At 46.0% G+C, this 17364-nt stretch overlaps 1 protein-coding gene and 1 long non-coding RNA gene across 4 annotated transcripts in view; both read left to right on the forward strand.

The window, feature by feature from the left end:
- LOC134344220 (peptidyl-prolyl cis-trans isomerase FKBP5-like) overlaps nucleotides 1-17364 on the forward strand; it is a 130676-nt gene that overhangs the window by 101890 nt on the left and 11422 nt on the right. For all 3 annotated transcript variants that reach the window (XM_063043653.1, XM_063043655.1, XM_063043654.1), the window contains 2 exons: nucleotides 8192-8348; nucleotides 17178-17268. In XM_063043653.1, the coding sequence (XP_062899723.1) occupies nucleotides 8192-8348; nucleotides 17178-17268 (248 nt within the window). The remainder of the gene's footprint in view (nucleotides 1-8191; nucleotides 8349-17177; nucleotides 17269-17364) is intronic.
- Nucleotides 612-8182, forward strand: LOC134344221 (uncharacterized). The gene is made up of 3 exons (XR_010017397.1): nucleotides 612-648; nucleotides 7060-7141; nucleotides 8007-8182. It is a non-coding gene; the product is annotated as an uncharacterized LOC134344221 (long non-coding RNA).

Here is a 17364-nt window from a genome sequence, read left to right on the forward strand (position 1 = left end):
TGATAGAGGTATACAAAATTATGAGGCGTATAAATCGGGTAAATGCAAAAAGGATTTTTCCACTGAGGTTGGGTGGAGCTACAACCAGAGGTCATGGGATAAGGGTGAAAGGTGAAAAGTTTAAGGGAACATGAGGGGCAACCTCTTCACTCAGAGAGTTGTGAGACTGTGGAATGAGTTGCCAGCACAAGTAGAGCATGTGAGCCCGATTTCAATGTTTAAGCAAAGTTTGAATAGGTACATGGATAGCAGGGTTATGGGGGGCTATGGTTGGCAGTTTAAACGGGTTTAGCATGGACTAAATGGGCCAAAGGGTCAGTTTTTGTGCTGTACTTCTCTGTGACTCTATGGCTCAAAGTATTTTGTTTGACCAAGCAGGATCCCCCTCGCAACACACCAATGGAACCCCTCCTCCACATCCCACTATCTGATGTCTTCACCCTCACTCGTGGGAAAGGACCTTCCAGATTTGGTCTTCCAGCACTGGCTTCCTATTAAAGGGAACAGTGCCCATTTCCTCATCACTGAAAGTGGCATAGGCAGACAAGAACTTTAATGAATACTTGCCTTTATACAGCAGCACTTTTCACCATATTTTATAGGTGGTCTCGGAGTTACTACGTTGCATTCCTGAGAACTTATCGTAAGGTGAGCTCTTCTTCAGTCAAAATGAGAGAGGGTCACAGAACTGGACTCAACAAAGGATACTCGATAGTTGTGGCAGGGTTTGAAAACTATCACCTCTTACAAAGTTAAATCAAGCGACAAAGGCAAGAGCAGGACTTTGCTTCCAGATGAGCTTCACACATTCCATGCTCACTTTTACCATCAAAACGTGGAGAGACCATCACGAACCCCCACATCCCTTTCAACCATCAGCTCTTCAACCAAAGGGGGCAACTTCACAAAACTTCACTTGCCCCATTGTTGAAATGTTATTATTATTGTTATTATTTCCTCTTTTTTATGTATTCACACAGTTTGTAGTCTTCTGCACTCTGGTTGAATGCCCAAGTTGGGTGGTCTTTCCTTAATTCTGTTATGGTTATTATTTTACAGATGTATTGAGTATACCCAGAAGGAAAGGAATTTCAGGGTTGTATATGGTGACACATATGTACCTTGATAATAAATTTAGTTTGAACTTTGAAACTACTGACCCCAGTGAGTGAGCAGGCGTGGAAAGAACAGCTACAAATGCACTCACTGACTTTGTGAGTCTACTGGACATTCCTGGCTCTGCTTGCCCTCCACTGAGCACTCCATCATGCAGCAAAGCATCAATAAAGACACAGACTTGCAGTACCCCAAAGACTACTCATTCACCCGGTAGTTCGACATACCACAGGCTTTCTCTCTTCCTAATAAAAGAAAAAGAAATGTCCCCATATCACAGTGAGAGGGGAGACATAACAAACAACTCACTGATTTATGATGTTAAAAGTCTGTTCCTTCGTTTTTACCGAGCTCTGAGCTCAAAGAGTCGGCACCAGAAAGGTGCGGCCCCCTGGACACACAACCTACAGTACTAGCCTGCTGCACCTAATGTTCCGTCACTTCAGTCAGGGGCACAGCCCATCCCCAGCGCGATGAAAATCTGGAACCCTGAAGGTGCACTAGTCCTCCAGCCACGTCCTTGACATATCAAAAAGCGGCCGGTCGTGAGGCCCTGAGAGTGGGTCCCATTCCCGCAAAGTACCGAAGTCAGAGTGTAACTCCAGCTCAGGGTCTTCAAAAGAACCTTGAAAAGGAATAAAAAAGAGATCTGAAAGATAGAAATAGAGCTGTTTCACTTCACTCCACCCCTCGGTCTGCACCCACCCCCTCCTGACCCCTCCAAGGTTCGAATTTCTGTCCTTCCTACAAGAAGCTGTTGGGGTCTCTGAGCACTGGCCTTCACTCCTGGGTGACCCCCTGAAGCAGCGTGCCAATGCATAGTCTCAGAGCATTTTGCAGCTCAGAAACAGGCCACTCGGCCCAGTATGTCTATTCTGACCATTGCACTTACCTCAACTAGTTCAATTTTTGTCCATCGCCTTCTCTGCTTTGATGATCCATGTGCTGGAGTTGGTGTATTTTCATGCAGACTCCCAAGTGCTCACAGAAAAGTATGCAAGAGGACATCTTATAGAGATTAGCTTTAATCTCTTAAAAAGATTAGCCATGCGGTCACAGGGGAGCCTACAAGCTCCTTGCAGGCAGCAGCAAGAATTGAACTCTGATCCATGATTGCAGGTGGAGTAAGTAACTACACGAATCATTACACTACCTTTGAAGTTGCAGTGTTCGCCAAGTTTGGCATTTAGAGTGCAGGCGTTTCATCAGCAGTCAAGGTGACATCCTCAGTGCCTTGTTCCTCTCTGGGAGTGCTCATGTTTATATAGACCCCTGTTCACTTGCCTTGAGCCTGATTGGCTACCCCTTCAGTTGACCTTGAATCCTATTGGCTTGCATTTCTTTGGCTCTTAGGGGTTTGTAGATGGCATCTATTTTGATATGTTTGTTTACGGAGCTATCAGAAGAGAAACACACTTCTAAAAATTCCCGTGCCTGCTTCATGTTGGCCTGTGCCAGAACCGCTGAGGTGCCCCAGTGAAAGCGATGTCCTTCTTGGTCTTCGTGTACAGAGATCGGTGACAACGGATCATGTCTCTGTGCCACCAGTTTGCGTTGCTGTAAATGAGTTGAGATTTTATGACCTGTCTGGCCGATACGGTTCTTGTTGCAATTTCTGCAGGTGACCCTGTGCACCACATTGCTTTTGTCGGTTGTCTTTACCGGTACCTTGGTTCTTCAGACGAGCTTCCTTAAAGTCGCCGTTGGTTTGTGAGTGATTGTGATGCCGTGAGGTTCGAGCAGTCGAGCTGTCATTTCTGAGATAACCTTGATGTAGGCCAAGGCTGCTCACTTCAATGCCTCAGCCTGAGCTGACAATATTACCAGCATCTTTCCATTACCTGTTGTCTGAATCATGTGCCACAGGCCCTGCTGTACCTTAGTGGCCATTCACTGGTGCTTTGCAGAAGGACCTCCCAGATGCCATTAAAGTAGCAGAAGAATTAATTTTAAAGCCTTAATAAAAGTTTAGAATTAAAGTGCTGCCTATGGTTGGGAAATGCCTAGTTAGTTACTGCAGTTATGGGGCAGATGTTCCCACTTGAGGAGATCCCATTGGCAGGATATTTTGAAGCAGCCAGAATGTAAAAAAACATGCTTTTTCTTCCAACTTTTTCTGACCTCAGTTTATTTTCCTATATTCATGCCAAAGTTGTTGGCTGTAACACTCTCAGATGATGTAACTTAAACTTGGTCTCCATCTAAGGATGCATTTACATTGGTGAAGTTTAGGTTAACTGCACAAGGACCTGGAGATATGTCAAGGAAGGTGGGGAAGTGGGAGGGTGTTAATGCGTTGCAGTTACCCTCACACTTCTGTTAGTTTTCAGGGTCTTTTTTTGTGCTACACTGCATTTGAATCCACAGCTTTCTAAAATGCTGAATCTGTGGATTCAGTCTGCAGGACAAACCGATTATCTACAATTGAAATGAAGGGATGTGGCCCATACACTGCCTCTAGCCAGTTCTGCCATTCACTGTCTTCGTGGCTGATCTGTAAACTTCCATCCACACACCCTGAAGAGCTTTGTGGGCTTCCAGGGCATTAGAGATTTTTGTGGCCTGGAGGGCTCAGTGCTTTTTCTTATGAGATGCTGAGAACTTGAAGGGATTATTTTCTAAGCTTTGTTGCACACGCCTGACCTTCAGCTCCCTGGTGTGAAGAAGTGGTGCCCGAGGAACCTCCTCATCAGATTGCACTTGGCTCTGGTATTCAGAGGTCCAGCTCCAAACTCACCGCAACGTTCTGTTTCTGGAGGGGGCCACGGTTTGTCTACTGCTCTGCTTGATGCCTTCCGTGGCAGGTGGGCACTGCAGACTGATGTGCATCTGTGTCAGTGGGAACACCTTTCCAAGTTGTGTTTTCTTCATGATAAAGAACAGAGCAAAAAACTGGTCTAACTACTCCAGCATTCACTAAGATCATGGCTAATGGTACCCTCATCTCTACAGACTGGTCTAACTGTGGTGCCCCTGAACTCCACTGCTTATCCAGTGTCCCTCTATTTATGCCTTAAAATATTCAAGAATATCAAAATATTCCACCATCCTTTGAAGAAGAAAGGGCCAATGAGTCTCACTGCTGCCATCAAGAAGAAGGTACAGGAGCCTCAGGACTCACGCTGTCAGGTTCAGGAGAAGTTATTAATCCTTTGGCCATCAGGTTCTTGAATCAAAGCGGATAACTTCATTCGCCCCATCTTTGAAATTTTCCCGCAACCTATGGACTCACTTTCAAGACTCTTCCTCTCACGTTCTTGATATTTATTGATTATTTATTTATTATAATTATTTCTTGCCTTTTGCACACTGGTTGAGTATCCAAGTTGGTGTGGTGTTTTACTAATTCTATTATAGTTACAGATTTATTGAGTATGCCCACAAGAAAATGAATCTCTGGGTTTCATACGGTGACATATGTGTACTTTGATAATAAATTTAGTTTGAACTTTAAATCAAACCCATCTGTTCCCACCTTACTTACTTCCTGCCCGTTACATTGCTGGGGATTAGGGCAGCATTGAAATCTTCCATTACTTACAGTGTTCAGGGCTTCCTCCATTATGTCAGCAGCTTCCTCTCAGTTTTCACTGCAGTCAGTCATGTATGTCACAGGTGGAGACTCAGGAATACTGTCACATTCAGATAGAGAAGGAATCTTCATTGCTGTTTCTGTGACAATGTTTTTGAGCAGTCAGGTTGTTAGCCCTGAGCAGAACCCCCAAACCTGGAGGACTGGTGAACCACTCCTAGTCTGGCCTCTACCCTTTGACCTGTTTGGCATAGGTGATCCTACCAAGAGCCAAAGCATAAAGCCCCGTCTCCAGTCAACATAGCTCTCCAGGTCTTTGAAGCATGCAAGCCTCCAGACCATGACAAGGATGTGGTCTTCCTGGAAGATCTGCTCCCAAGACCTAACATTATCTCCAAACCTGACCTGACCCATCCCAGAAGCTGCACTAAAGCAGAGGGAAAGACTAGCTTAGCTGCACACCTGTAGGACATACCTGCATTAAACATATTGAGCTGTGCTGAGTCAAGCTAGCGTGGCCTACACTGTCCCAACCCTGAATATTCTATCAGACCCGCCCCCACAGTAGTTTTGGTCCTGATCAGCTTCAGTCATTTGGCTAGATTCCAGCCTAGATTTTGAAGACTGGCTCAGGCATCACCTGATGTGGGTCAGAGGGTGGATTGTGATTTGGCAGAAGTTGTGATTGTTCAGGATGATTGAGAGAGAGCTGCCATGAGAATGTTATTTTGGCATATCCCTTCATGTTTCAAAACAGCAGAGTTCATGTTCTTTAAGCAAACTTGTTCTTTCAGGAATAGCCCACACCCTCTGCAGCGTATACAGAAGGAAACCATTCTGCCTTTCCAGGCACCGTTCCACATTAAAACCACATTCACACAGAGCACCTGGAAGGAAAATTGCCCAGCACTGTAAGAACTTGATCTTTGGTGTTAATGAAACGCAATTCCATTGCGTGGCACACATAAACTCCACATGAGACAGCAGAATTTCCAAGCCAATGCGCTGGTTCCTAACTCTATATAGATTGGACACCATTATTTCAGCATAACAATAGTAACAACTCTACAAAAGAGATGCTTTGCACTTTGAAGGACTCTGAGGTTCTGAGCTGTGACACTTTTGAAGGACTGAGGTTCTGAGGGCTGATTTTAGGTACGGGGAAGGGAGCTTTTGTCTAGCTCTGGACATTTTTTTGAGGAAGTGCACTGAATGTCTGGCTATGGTTCATTGCGTACTTCATCCTCACACAAACTCATTTTCCACCAATTAAAACAGTGCCATCTGCCAGCAGGGCGAGCCCTTGGTCACGCAATACATTTGTTGACTTTTATTTATATAATTTTATTTATTTAGAGATTGATATACAGAATTATAGAATTGAGAATTCTTTAAGTTATACGTGGATATCAACTCCACTTCCAAAATTCTCTTCTATCACCAGACTGAAATCCATAACTCATCAGTGGGATTCCTTCATTGCAATCTAGACTGTGGGTGATAATTAACTATCAATTCTGAATCAAGGTACAGGGAGGCACACTACAAATTTACTGCTGTCTCAGTTTGCTTTTGACTTACTTTAGCCATGCTGAGGCCTCATGACTTGTAAACCAAATTTGCAGTCTCTGTTTTGTGCTCAGAATGAGTAGGTTCTGAAGATAATCCAGATTAATTTTTTTTAAACTGTGAAATCCTGTCTGAGGAAATTCCCACAATACTCTCACCAATGTGTCTAACTCAGCTTCAGGATTCACCCACGGGAGATGATGTTTTGAATGGATAGTGAATGAGTGAATGTGGCATTGAGAGTATGGGTAGGTCTGCTTTAATGCCTGTTCCATAATGTGAATAGTGGATGAGGGAATAATATTTGCAGTACTTGGACCACATTAGTTATAGTCTAATTGCAAATGGAAAAACCTGTTAAAATCTGTCCTTTGAAACCAACAACAACCTGTTGTGCTGTAACATTGACAACTATCACGGTATAGCGGATCTACGTATATTTATGCTCACTGATTCCCAGGAATGTCTGGCCCATGACCATTCAAAATGCAGATGAAACAGGGCTAGCATTAGAACCCAGAGCCCTTGCACTGGGAGTAATTTAATAATAATTGATACCAACATTAAAGAATTTAATAATTTAATAATAATTGGTGCAAACATTAAAGAAGACATTTTTGTTGGTCCACAAATCTAATTGGTCATTAATGTCAGGCAATTTGAAGAACTTCTAGTTAGATTGGAAAAAACTGCATGGAAGGTATTCAAGGACGTTGTTGAAGATTTTCTTGGCGACTACAGAGCACCAAACTATGTGAGGCATACAATGTTTTAAGCATACAAAACCATGAATTGAAACAAGTCACTGAAGATTCATTTTCTGCATTTGCATTCCCATTTAGACTTCTTCCCTGCAAATCTTGGCGCTGTCAGTGACGAGCACGGTGAAAAATTCCACCTGGACATTACGGGCATGGAGAAACGGTATCAGGGCAACTGGAATCCATCAATGCTGTCTGATTATTGTTGGACACTTAAAGCGAGAAGCGTCAGATACTGAGTCAAATAAAAATCATCAACAAAACATTTTTAGCTCAGTTAAACTATTGCAATGTGTCAACACCGTTGTACAACTAAACACATATATTCAGTAATTAATTTTCAATAGTTAATTTCTTGCTTCTCCAAATTCCTACGTGATACAAGAATGCATGCACCTTCCATCTGTCTATCATAACCACAGAAAAATTCTGAGGAAGCAACATTTTTGAAAAAAAAAGTGTTGTCTAGTGTATTTTTTCTGAAGGTATTCAGTGTCTATAAACCTGTTTCATTTACAATGATCTATTTAACTTTTTTATTTATTCATTTTGGAGGATATGTCAGCATTTAGCGTCCATCCATAGTTGGCCTTGAGATGAAAGTTGTGTGCCTTCTTAGAAATGCTGCTGCTGGGGAGGGAGAATCCAGACTTAGACCCAGCAAGAACAAAAGAATTGTGGTGAATAGTGAAGGTCAGGACTATCTGTGACTCCGAGGGGAATATACAGGTGGTAGTGGTTGCAGGATTTTCCTTCATAACTCTCAAACTTTTTTGTTGATCATACCCCTGATTGCTTGGCTTAAATAACCTTCCAGCTCACTTTCTCCCCTGCAAGGAGATTGGAAAGTTTTTACAGATTGTAAAGATGTCCTTTCAAAACTCAAACAAAAAACTGATGATGCTAAAGCTCCATAATAAGCACAGATTCTGGAAATCCTTGGGCGCAGGGAAAGGGAAAGGAATTTGATGTTTCAAATCAAATCAATAAAGATTCGTTAGGACTAAAAATTTATTTTCATCCTTCAGCTAACTTTAACTGTCCAACCCTAAGTACTGGAGCCTGGGCTGATCCATGGCATCCCTGTGGAATTAAATAAAATCTACTCAACAACCTGTATTGAATGTAATGACTATTTTTTTTATTATGAAGAATTCTCAAGAAGAAACAGATGCAAAGTTATTTCTATAATCTATTCTTTTGCTACCTGCAGTTTATGTGGAAGGATGGTGTGGCGGTGCCTTGTTTGACCAGCGTGAGGTTAAACTTGTGGTCGGAGAAGGGGAAGATCATGATATTCCCATAGGAGTTGATAAAGCCTTGGAGAAAATGCAGAGAGGAGAGCATTGCATTCTTCACCTGAAGCCAAAGTAAGTGCACAGCGTACTAATTGGAAAATCATAGACATAAGGATACACAGCTCAGGAACAGCCCCTTCAACCCACTGTGTCCTACTTTAATCCACTGTGGTTCCTGTCATCGGGTCCAATGATGACAGGATATCTGTGTGGGCAAGTTCTTAAAGTGGAAAAGCCGTTGAATTGAGCGATTCTACTCTCTCAACCTCAGAAGTCCGGGTCCAGTGCTGTGAGTAGCCAAAGCAAACTTGGGTCTTCCTTAGATGCAGTGGATGACCATGACATATCCTGTGCCTCGTCATGCCCTTCACTCACCACGGACCGTCGCAGTACCGCCTTCCTGGTCGGTGGATCTCACTGCACACCTCACCTGCCCAGTCTGCCGGAGCTGGCTTTGCATTATAGATGGGGATTAATCCATTATTTTCCTCATATTTCCATCATCTTCCCCCAAATTGTATCACTTTCCCATACAGCAGTGGCAGTGGACAGTGACCAATCAGCCTGCATATCTTTGGGATGTGGAAGGAAACCAGAGCTTCTGGAGCAGGGATTCCCAATCCGGGTCCGCAAACTCCTCGGTTAATGGTAGGGGTCTATGGTATAAAAACTCATGTACTGGAGTCAGTGCCAAGTCCACGTGTGTACTGTACTGGAGTCAGTGCCAAGTCCACGTGTGTACTGTACTGGAGTCAGTGCCAAGTCCACGTGTGTACTGTACTGGAGTCAGTGCCAAGTCCACGTGTGTACTGTACTGGAGTCAGTGCCAAGTCCACATACGTACTCTACTGGAGTCAGTGGCAAGTCGACGTGTGTTCTGTACTGGAGTCAGTGCCAAGTCCACGTGTGTACTGTACTGGAGTCAGTGGCAGGTCCACGTGTGTACTGTACTGGAGTCAGTGCCAAGTCCACGTGTGTACTGTACTGGAGTCAGTGCCAAGTCCATGTGTGTACTGTACTGGAGTCAGTGGAAAGTCGACGTGTGTTCTGTACTGGAGTCAGTGCCAAGTCCACGTGTGTACTGTACTGGAGTCAGTGGCAGGTCCACGTGTGTACTGTACTGGAGTCAGTGGAAAGTCGACGTGTGTACTGTACTGGAGTCAGTGCCAAGTCCACGTGTGTACTGTACTGGAGTCAGTGCCAAGTCCACATACGTACTCTACTGGAGTCAGTGGCAAGTCGACGTGTGTACTGTACTGGAGTCAGTGCCAAGTCCACGTGTGTACTGTACTGGAGTCAGTGGCAGGTCCACGTGTGTACTGTACTGGAGTCAGTGCCAAGTCCACGTGTGTACTGTACTGGAGTCAGTGCCAAGTCCACGTGTGTACTGTACTGGAGTCAGTGCCAAGTCCACGTGTGTACTGTACTGGAGTCAGTGGCAAGTCCACGTGTGTACTGTACTGGAGTCAGTGGCAGGTCCACGTGTGTACTGTACTGGAGTCAGTGCCAAGTCCACGTGTGTACTGTACTGGAGTCAGTGCCAAGTCCACGTGTGTACTGTACTGGAGTCAGTGCCAAGTCCACGTGTGTACTGTACTGGAGTCAGTGCCAAGTCCACGTGTGTACTGTACTGGAGTCAGTGGCAAGTCCACGTGTGTACTGTACTGGAGTCAGTGGCAAGTCCACGTGTGTACTGTACTGGAGTCAGTGGCAAGTCCACGTGTGTACTGTACTGGAGTCAGTGGCAAGTCCACGTGTGTACTGTACTGGAGTCAGTGCCAAGTCCACGTGTGTACTGTACTGGAGTCAGTGCCAAGTCCACGTGTGTACTGTACTGGAGTCAGTGCCAAGTCCACGTGTGTACTGTACTGGAGTCAGTGCCAAGTCCACGTGTGTTCTGTACTGGAGTCAGTGGCAAGTCCACGTGTGTTCTGTACTGGAGTCAGTGCCAAGTCCACGTGTGTTCTGTACTGGAGTCAGTGCCAAGTCGACGTGTGTACTGTACTGGAGTCAGTGGAAAGTCCACGTGTGTACTGTACTGGAGTCAGTGGCAAGTCCACGTGTGTACTGTACTGGAGTCAGTGGAAAGTCCACGTGTGTACTGTACTGGAGTCAGTGGCAAGTCCACGTGTGTACTGTACTGGAGTCAGTGGAAAGTCGATGTGTGTACTGTACTGGAGTCAGTGGCAAGTCCACGTGTGTACTGTACTGGAGTCAGTGCCAAGTCCACGTGTGTACTGTACTGGAGTCAGTGGCAGGTCCACGTGTGTACTGTACTGGAGTCAGTGCCAAGTCCACGTGTGTACTGTACTGGAGTCAGTGCCAAGTCCACGTGTGTACTGTACTGGAGTCAGTGCCAAGTCCACGTGTGTACTGTACTGGAGTCAGTGGCAAGTCCACGTGTGTACTGTACTGGAGTCAGTGGCAGGTCCACGTGTGTACTGTACTGGAGTCAGTGCCAAGTCCACGTGTGTACTGTACTGGAGTCAGTGCCAAGTCCACGTGTGTACTGTACTGGAGTCAGTGCCAAGTCCACGTGTGTACTGTACTGGAGTCAGTGGCAAGTCCACGTGTGTACTGTACTGGAGTCAGTGGCAAGTCCACGTGTGTACTGTACTGGAGTCAGTGGCAAGTCCACGTGTGTACTGTACTGGAGTCAGTGGCAAGTCCACGTGTGTACTGTACTGGAGTCAGTGCCAAGTCCACGTGTGTTCTGTACTGGAGTCAGTGGCAAGTCCACGTGTGTTCTGTACTGGAGTCAGTGCCAAGTCCACGTGTGTTCTGTACTGGAGTCAGTGCCAAGTCGACGTGTGTACTGTACTGGAGTCAGTGGAAAGTCCACGTGTGTACTGTACTGGAGTCAGTGGCAAGTCCACGTGTGTACTGTACTGGAGTCAGTGGAAAGTCCACGTGTGTACTGTACTGGAGTCAGTGGCAAGTCCACGTGTGTACTGTACTGGAGTCAGTGGAAAGTCGATGTGTGTACTGTACTGGAGTCAGTGGCAGGTCCACGTGTGTACTGTACTGGAGTCAGTGCCAAGTCCACGTGTGTACTGTACTGGAGTCAGTGCCAAGTCCACGTGTGTACTGTACTGGAGTCAGTGGCAAGTCCACGTGTGTACTGTACTGGAGTCAGTGCCAAGTCCACGTGTGTACTGTACTGGAGTCAGTGGCAAGTCCACCAGTGTACTGTACTGGAGTCAGTGGCAAGTCCACGTGTGTACTGTACTGGAGTCAGTGCCAAGTCCACGTGTGTTCTGTACTGGAGTCAGTGGCAAGTCCACGTGTGTACTGTACTGGAGTCAGTGGCGAGTCCACGTGTGTACTGTACTGGAGTCAGTGCCAAGTCCACGTGTGTTCTGTACTGGAGTCAGTGGCAAGTCCACGTGTGTACTGTATTGGAGTCAGTGCCAAGTCCACGTGTGTTCTGTACTGGAGTCAGTGCCAAGTCCGCGTGTGTACTGTATTGGAGTCAGTGCCAAGTCCACGTGTGTACTGTACTGGAGTCAGTGGCAAGTCTACGTACGTACTGTACTGGAGTCAGTGCCAAGTCCACGTGTGTACTGTACTGGAGTCGGTGCAGTGTCGATGTGGGCAAGTCTCTGAGCAATACTCAGTTACAATATGTCTTTTAACACAGTAAGGCATTCCTGAACACTTCACAATTTTTAACTATCGAAAGAGAGGCGTATAAACACTAAAAGCTTAACTAAAGGCAAACAAGAGAAAATGTGCAGAGGCTGGAAATCCGAGCAGTACACACAGAATGCTGGAGGAACTCAGCAGGCCAGGCAGCATCTGTGGAGAAGAGTACGATCAACGTTTCAGGCCGAGACCCTTCATCAGGACTGGAGACAATAAAGATGAGGAGTCAGAGTAAGAATGTGAGGGGAGGGGAGGAAGAAACACAAGGTGATAGGTGAAGTAAAAGTTGGGAAGTCAATGAGTGAAAGAGATACAGAGCTGGAGAAGGAGGAAGCTGGAAGGAGAGGACAAAAGGCCATGGAAGAAAGAAAAGGGGGAGGAACGCAGGAGGAGGTGGTGGGCAGCTAAGGAGAAAAGGTGAGAGAGGTGAAAGGATGGGGAAGCATCATGCTAAGAGCAGATTCGGCAAAGACAGAGGAATTGAGAGAAGGGGATGGCATTTTTTACAAGTAACAGGGTGGGGGCAGGTATGGTCCAGGTAGCTGTGAGAGTCAATGGGTCCGTAATAGACATCAGTAGATAAGCTGTCTCCAGAGACAGAGACGGTGAGATCGAGAAAGAGAAGGGAGTTGTCGGAAAGGAACCAGGTGAAATTGAGGGCAGGGTGGAAGTTGGAGGCAAAGTCGACGAGTCAGCACAGGTGCAAGAAGCAGCATCAATACAGTCATCGACGTTGCGCAGGAAAAGTGCCAGACAGTCATCAGTGTAGGCTTGGAACATAGACTGTTCCACGTAGCCGACAAACAGGCAGCCATAGCTAGGACCCATGCAAGTGTCCGTGGCTAAACCTTTTATCTGAAGGAACTGGGAGGAGCCGAAGGAGAAATTATTGAGAGTGAGAACAAGTTCCGCTAGGCGGAGGAAAGTGGTGGTGGAGGGGAACTGGTTGGGTCTGGCGTCCAGAAAGAAACAGAGAGCTTTGAGACCTTCCTGGTGGGAAATGGAAGTGTATAGGGACTGGACATCCATAGTGAAAATAAGATGATCTGTGCCGGGAAAGTTGAAATCATTTTAAAGATCGAAAGTGTGTGAAGTTACAAACCAGCCAGTCCAGGTAACCCCATTGTTTCTGTTAGTTCCTGCCCCATTGAACTCATATCAACATACCTCAATTCTGTTTTATTCCCCCTGGTTCAGTCCCTTCCTACCTACATCTGTGACACTTCACACGCTCTAGATCTGGCCACCCCACCAGGGGTAGGGTTCCCCCTGTCCTTACCTACCACCCAACCAGCCTCTGCATTCAGCACGTAATTCTCCATAACTTCCACCATCTCCAATGGGATCCCACCACCAAGCACATCTTTCCCTCCCCAACTGAGCCTACTGCTTTCCACAGGGATCACTCCCTACACAACTCCATTGTCCATTCATCCCTCCCCACTGATCTCCCTCCTGGCACTTAATCCTAGCAAGTGGAACACCTATACCTCCTTCCTTACTGCCTTTCAGGGCCCCAAATTGTCCTTCCAGGTGAGGCGACACTTCACCTGTGAATCTGTTGGGGTCATCTGCTCTATCTGGTGCTTCCAGTGTGGCCTCCTTTATATCAGTGCGACCCGACACAGATTGGGAGACGGCTTCGCCGAGCACCTACACTCCGTCTACCAGAAAAAGCAGAACCTCCAAGTGACCACCCATTTTAATTCCACTTTCCATTTCTATTCCAACATGTTAGTCATAGATAGATAGATAGATATACTTTATTGATCCCGAGGGAAATTGGGTTTCGTTACAGCCGCACCAACCAAGAATAGAGCATAAGTATAGCAATACAAAAACCACAAACAATCAAACAACAAAATGCAAACTATGCCAGATGGAAATAAGTCCAGGACCAGCCTATTGGCTCAGGGTGTCTGACCCTCACGGGAGGAGCTGCAAAGTTTGATGGCCACAGGCAGGAACAACCTCCCATGATGCCTAGTGTTGTATCTCGGTGGAGTATGGCCAGGGTCCAACGGCAAAAAGTTCAATATCCAGTCTACAAACACGTTCCTCGATCGTAGTATGACCCGGATTGCACCATCCGTTGTTAACCAGAACAGCAAGCCCCCAACTCCTTTACGCTTACTGCTCTCAGTGCACTTCCGGTCAGGAAGCCATCCATGGAAAAGATTTTAAACGCAAACAACAGGAATTCTGCAGATGCTGGAAATTCAAGCAACACACATCAAAGTTGCTGGTGAACGCAGCAGGCCAAGCAGCATCTGTAGGAAGAGGTGCAGTTGACGTTTCAGGCCGAGACCCTTCGTCAGGACTAACTGAAGGAAGAGTGAGTAAGGGATTTGAAAGTTGTGGGGGGGGGAGATCCAAAATGATAGGAGAAGACAGGAGGGGGAGGGATAGAGCCAAGAGCTGGACAGGTGATAGGCAAAAGGGGATACGAGAGGATCATGGGACAGGAGGTCCGGGAAGAAAGACAAGCGGGGGGGGACCCAGAGGATGGGGAAGAGGTATATTCAGAGGGACAGAGGGAGAAAAAGGAGAGTGAGAGAAAGAATGTGTGCATAAAAATGAGTAACAGATGGGGTACGAGGGGGAGGTGGGGCCTTAGCGGAAGTTAGAGAAGTCAATGTTCATGCCATCACTGAACATGGCATGAACATTGACTTCTCTAACTTCCGCTAAGGCCCCACCTCCCCCTCATACCCCATCTGTTACTCATTTTTATACACACATTCTTTCACTCTCCTTTTTCTCCCTCTGTCCCTCTGAATATACCTCTTGCCCATCCTCTGGGTCACCCCCCCCCCCGTCTTTCTTCCCAGACCTCCTGTCCCATGATCCTCTCGTATCTCCTTTTGCCTATCACCTGTCCAGCTCTCGGCTCTATCCCTCCCCCTCCTGTCTTCTCCTATCATTTTGGATCTCCCCCCCCACAACTTTCAAATCCCTTACTCACTCTTCCTTCAGTTAGTCCTGACGAAGGGTCTCGGCCTGAAACGTCGACTGCGCCTCTTCCTATAGATGCTGCTTGGCCTGCTGCGTTCACCAGCAACTATGATGTGTGTTGCATGGAAAAGATTTGATTGGGTATGTCCTCGTGTAGCCCCGTTCCAGTAAAACACATAACACTGCACTCCCGAAATGTTCTCTGACGCCTGGCTAGCGCCGTGAACTCGTCCATTTTATTACCCACCGAACTCCTCCTCTCCATAAGTCTCTGTTGTCTCGACCTGGTCCTCTTTCCTTGCTTTTGTGATCCCCCTCTGCATCCTCTGTGTGTTTTCCTCCAGATTTCAGCAGGGGTGTCGCTAAACCGGCCGGCATAAGCTCAATCAGCTGGTCCCTGGAATAGACAATGCGACCATGCTTTTGCCCCACTAATGAGGTGTGTCAGAATGTAACTATTTCCAGCGCTAAAAACCCAAATAAAACTCTCTCTACCAGCATGTTAGAGAGGGTGCAGCTTCGACGTGTTCCTGTGAAAAAAATACAAAAAATAAAGTAAGTTAAAAAGTAAGAAGAAAAAAGTAAGAATACTTGTCGGAACGGCTGTAACAGGCTGCATGCACGACTGGCGCATGCCCATTACATGATCTCCTCTACTGCTGCGATAAGCCCACACTCAGTTTTGGAGGAACAACACCTTATATTCCGTCTGGGTAGCCTCCAACCTGATGGCATGAGTATTGACTTCTAAAACTTCTGGTAATGCCCCCCACATTCCCCATTCCCCATTCCTATTTCCCTCCCTCACCTTGTCTCCTTACCTGCCCAACACCTCCCTCTATTGCTCCTCCCCCTTATCTTTCTTCCATAGCCTTCTGTCCTCTCCTATCAAATTCCCCCTTCTCCAACCCTGTATCTCTTTCATCTATCAACTTCTCAGCTCTTTAATTCCCCACTCCCCCCTCCCCTTTGGGGTTCACCTATCACCTGGTGCTTCTTCCTCCCCTTTCCCCACCTTGTTACTCTGACTCCTCATATTTTTTTCTCTCCAGTCCTGCCGAAGGATTTCTGCTCAAAACATCGACTGTACTCTTTTCCATAGATGCTGCCTGGCCTGCTGAGTTCCTCCGACATTTTGTGTGTGAAGCTTAACTAAGCTTGGGCTTTAAGGAGTGTTTTACTTAATGTGTAAAACCAGTGTTCAGGAAGGTAGTTCAATGGTCTGACTTGAGATTTGTACTACATACCTGGGCTGTCAATAAGAATGTCAATTTCAAAGTTCAGTGTTGAAAGTTCCAAGTTCAAACTTCTATATCTTAGCCTGACTGTGCCCTAACCTCAGCAAAACTGCTACTGAGACCCTCATTCATACAGCTGATGACTGTTAAGTCTTGACTATCAAAAGCATTCTTGGCTGTTCCTGCATTTTTTATCTTCCATAACCTAGAATTCACCCAGGACCCTTCTCCTATTCTTTTTGGCATCTAGCACTGCTTATCTATCTTCTCGTTGGCCAACACTGGCTGCTAATGAAATAAATGTCTTTCTTTTCACTGGTCCATAGTCATCCCACATGGATTCTACACGTCCTCCAAGTCTGTACAATATTCCTCAGCCCCTATATCTCTCTGGGATCTCTTCTAATCATGGATTCTTATTCATTACAGCAAAGTTTCTTTTGAATTTCCTCACTAAATCTCCCGGCCTTCTTACTCTCCTTTAACTCCTGCTTCAGTCCATAATAGTATCGTGCTAATCGCTGCAAATAAATAGCAACAACTTCTTTACTCGGGCATGGAGTTTGTTATTTCTTGTCATCCTCATTTTACCAGCTGTGAGGGATTATTTTGTTATACTCTGGATAACATTTACTTCAGAGAAGTGAGAGAGTGTGCCCAACATTCTGCACACAATAGGACACATGAACCCTTCCTCTCTGACCCAGCTATTTAATGCACTGATCATTATTGCAGGACATGAGAAAGCAGAACATCCAGCTAGAGGAATGCTCGAATATGAGACTCAGTGAGACTGAGCTAGAGGAATGCTCGAATATGAGACTCAGTGAGACTGAGCTAGAGGAATGCTCGAATATGAGACTCAGTGAGACTGAGCTAGAGGAATGCTCGAATATGAGACTCAGTGAGACTGAGCTAGAGGAATGCTCGAATATGAGACTCAGTGAGACTGAGCTAGAGGAATGCTCGAATATGAGACTCAGGCAGAGCTGCGAGGACCATTGTACAATTGTTTCATTCCTTTTACAAGTTTAACAAAAAAGCTGAAATTATTTTGTTTCAGATATGGATTTGGAGATCATGGAAAACCAGGCTTCAATATTCCACCGAACTCGGAGCTCAATTATGAGGTTTTGCTGAAGGACTTCGTAAAGGTGAGTGGATAAGGCAGACAGTCTGAAAGTGAGAGCAGAAGGAATCATGACTGATTTACCTTTAGCGTGGTGGTACTGTTGAATGAACAGGATGTG

This window comes from Mobula hypostoma, chromosome 3 (genome assembly GCF_963921235.1).
Source record: "Mobula hypostoma chromosome 3, sMobHyp1.1, whole genome shotgun sequence".
Taxonomy (NCBI): domain Eukaryota; kingdom Metazoa; phylum Chordata; class Chondrichthyes; order Myliobatiformes; family Myliobatidae; genus Mobula; species Mobula hypostoma.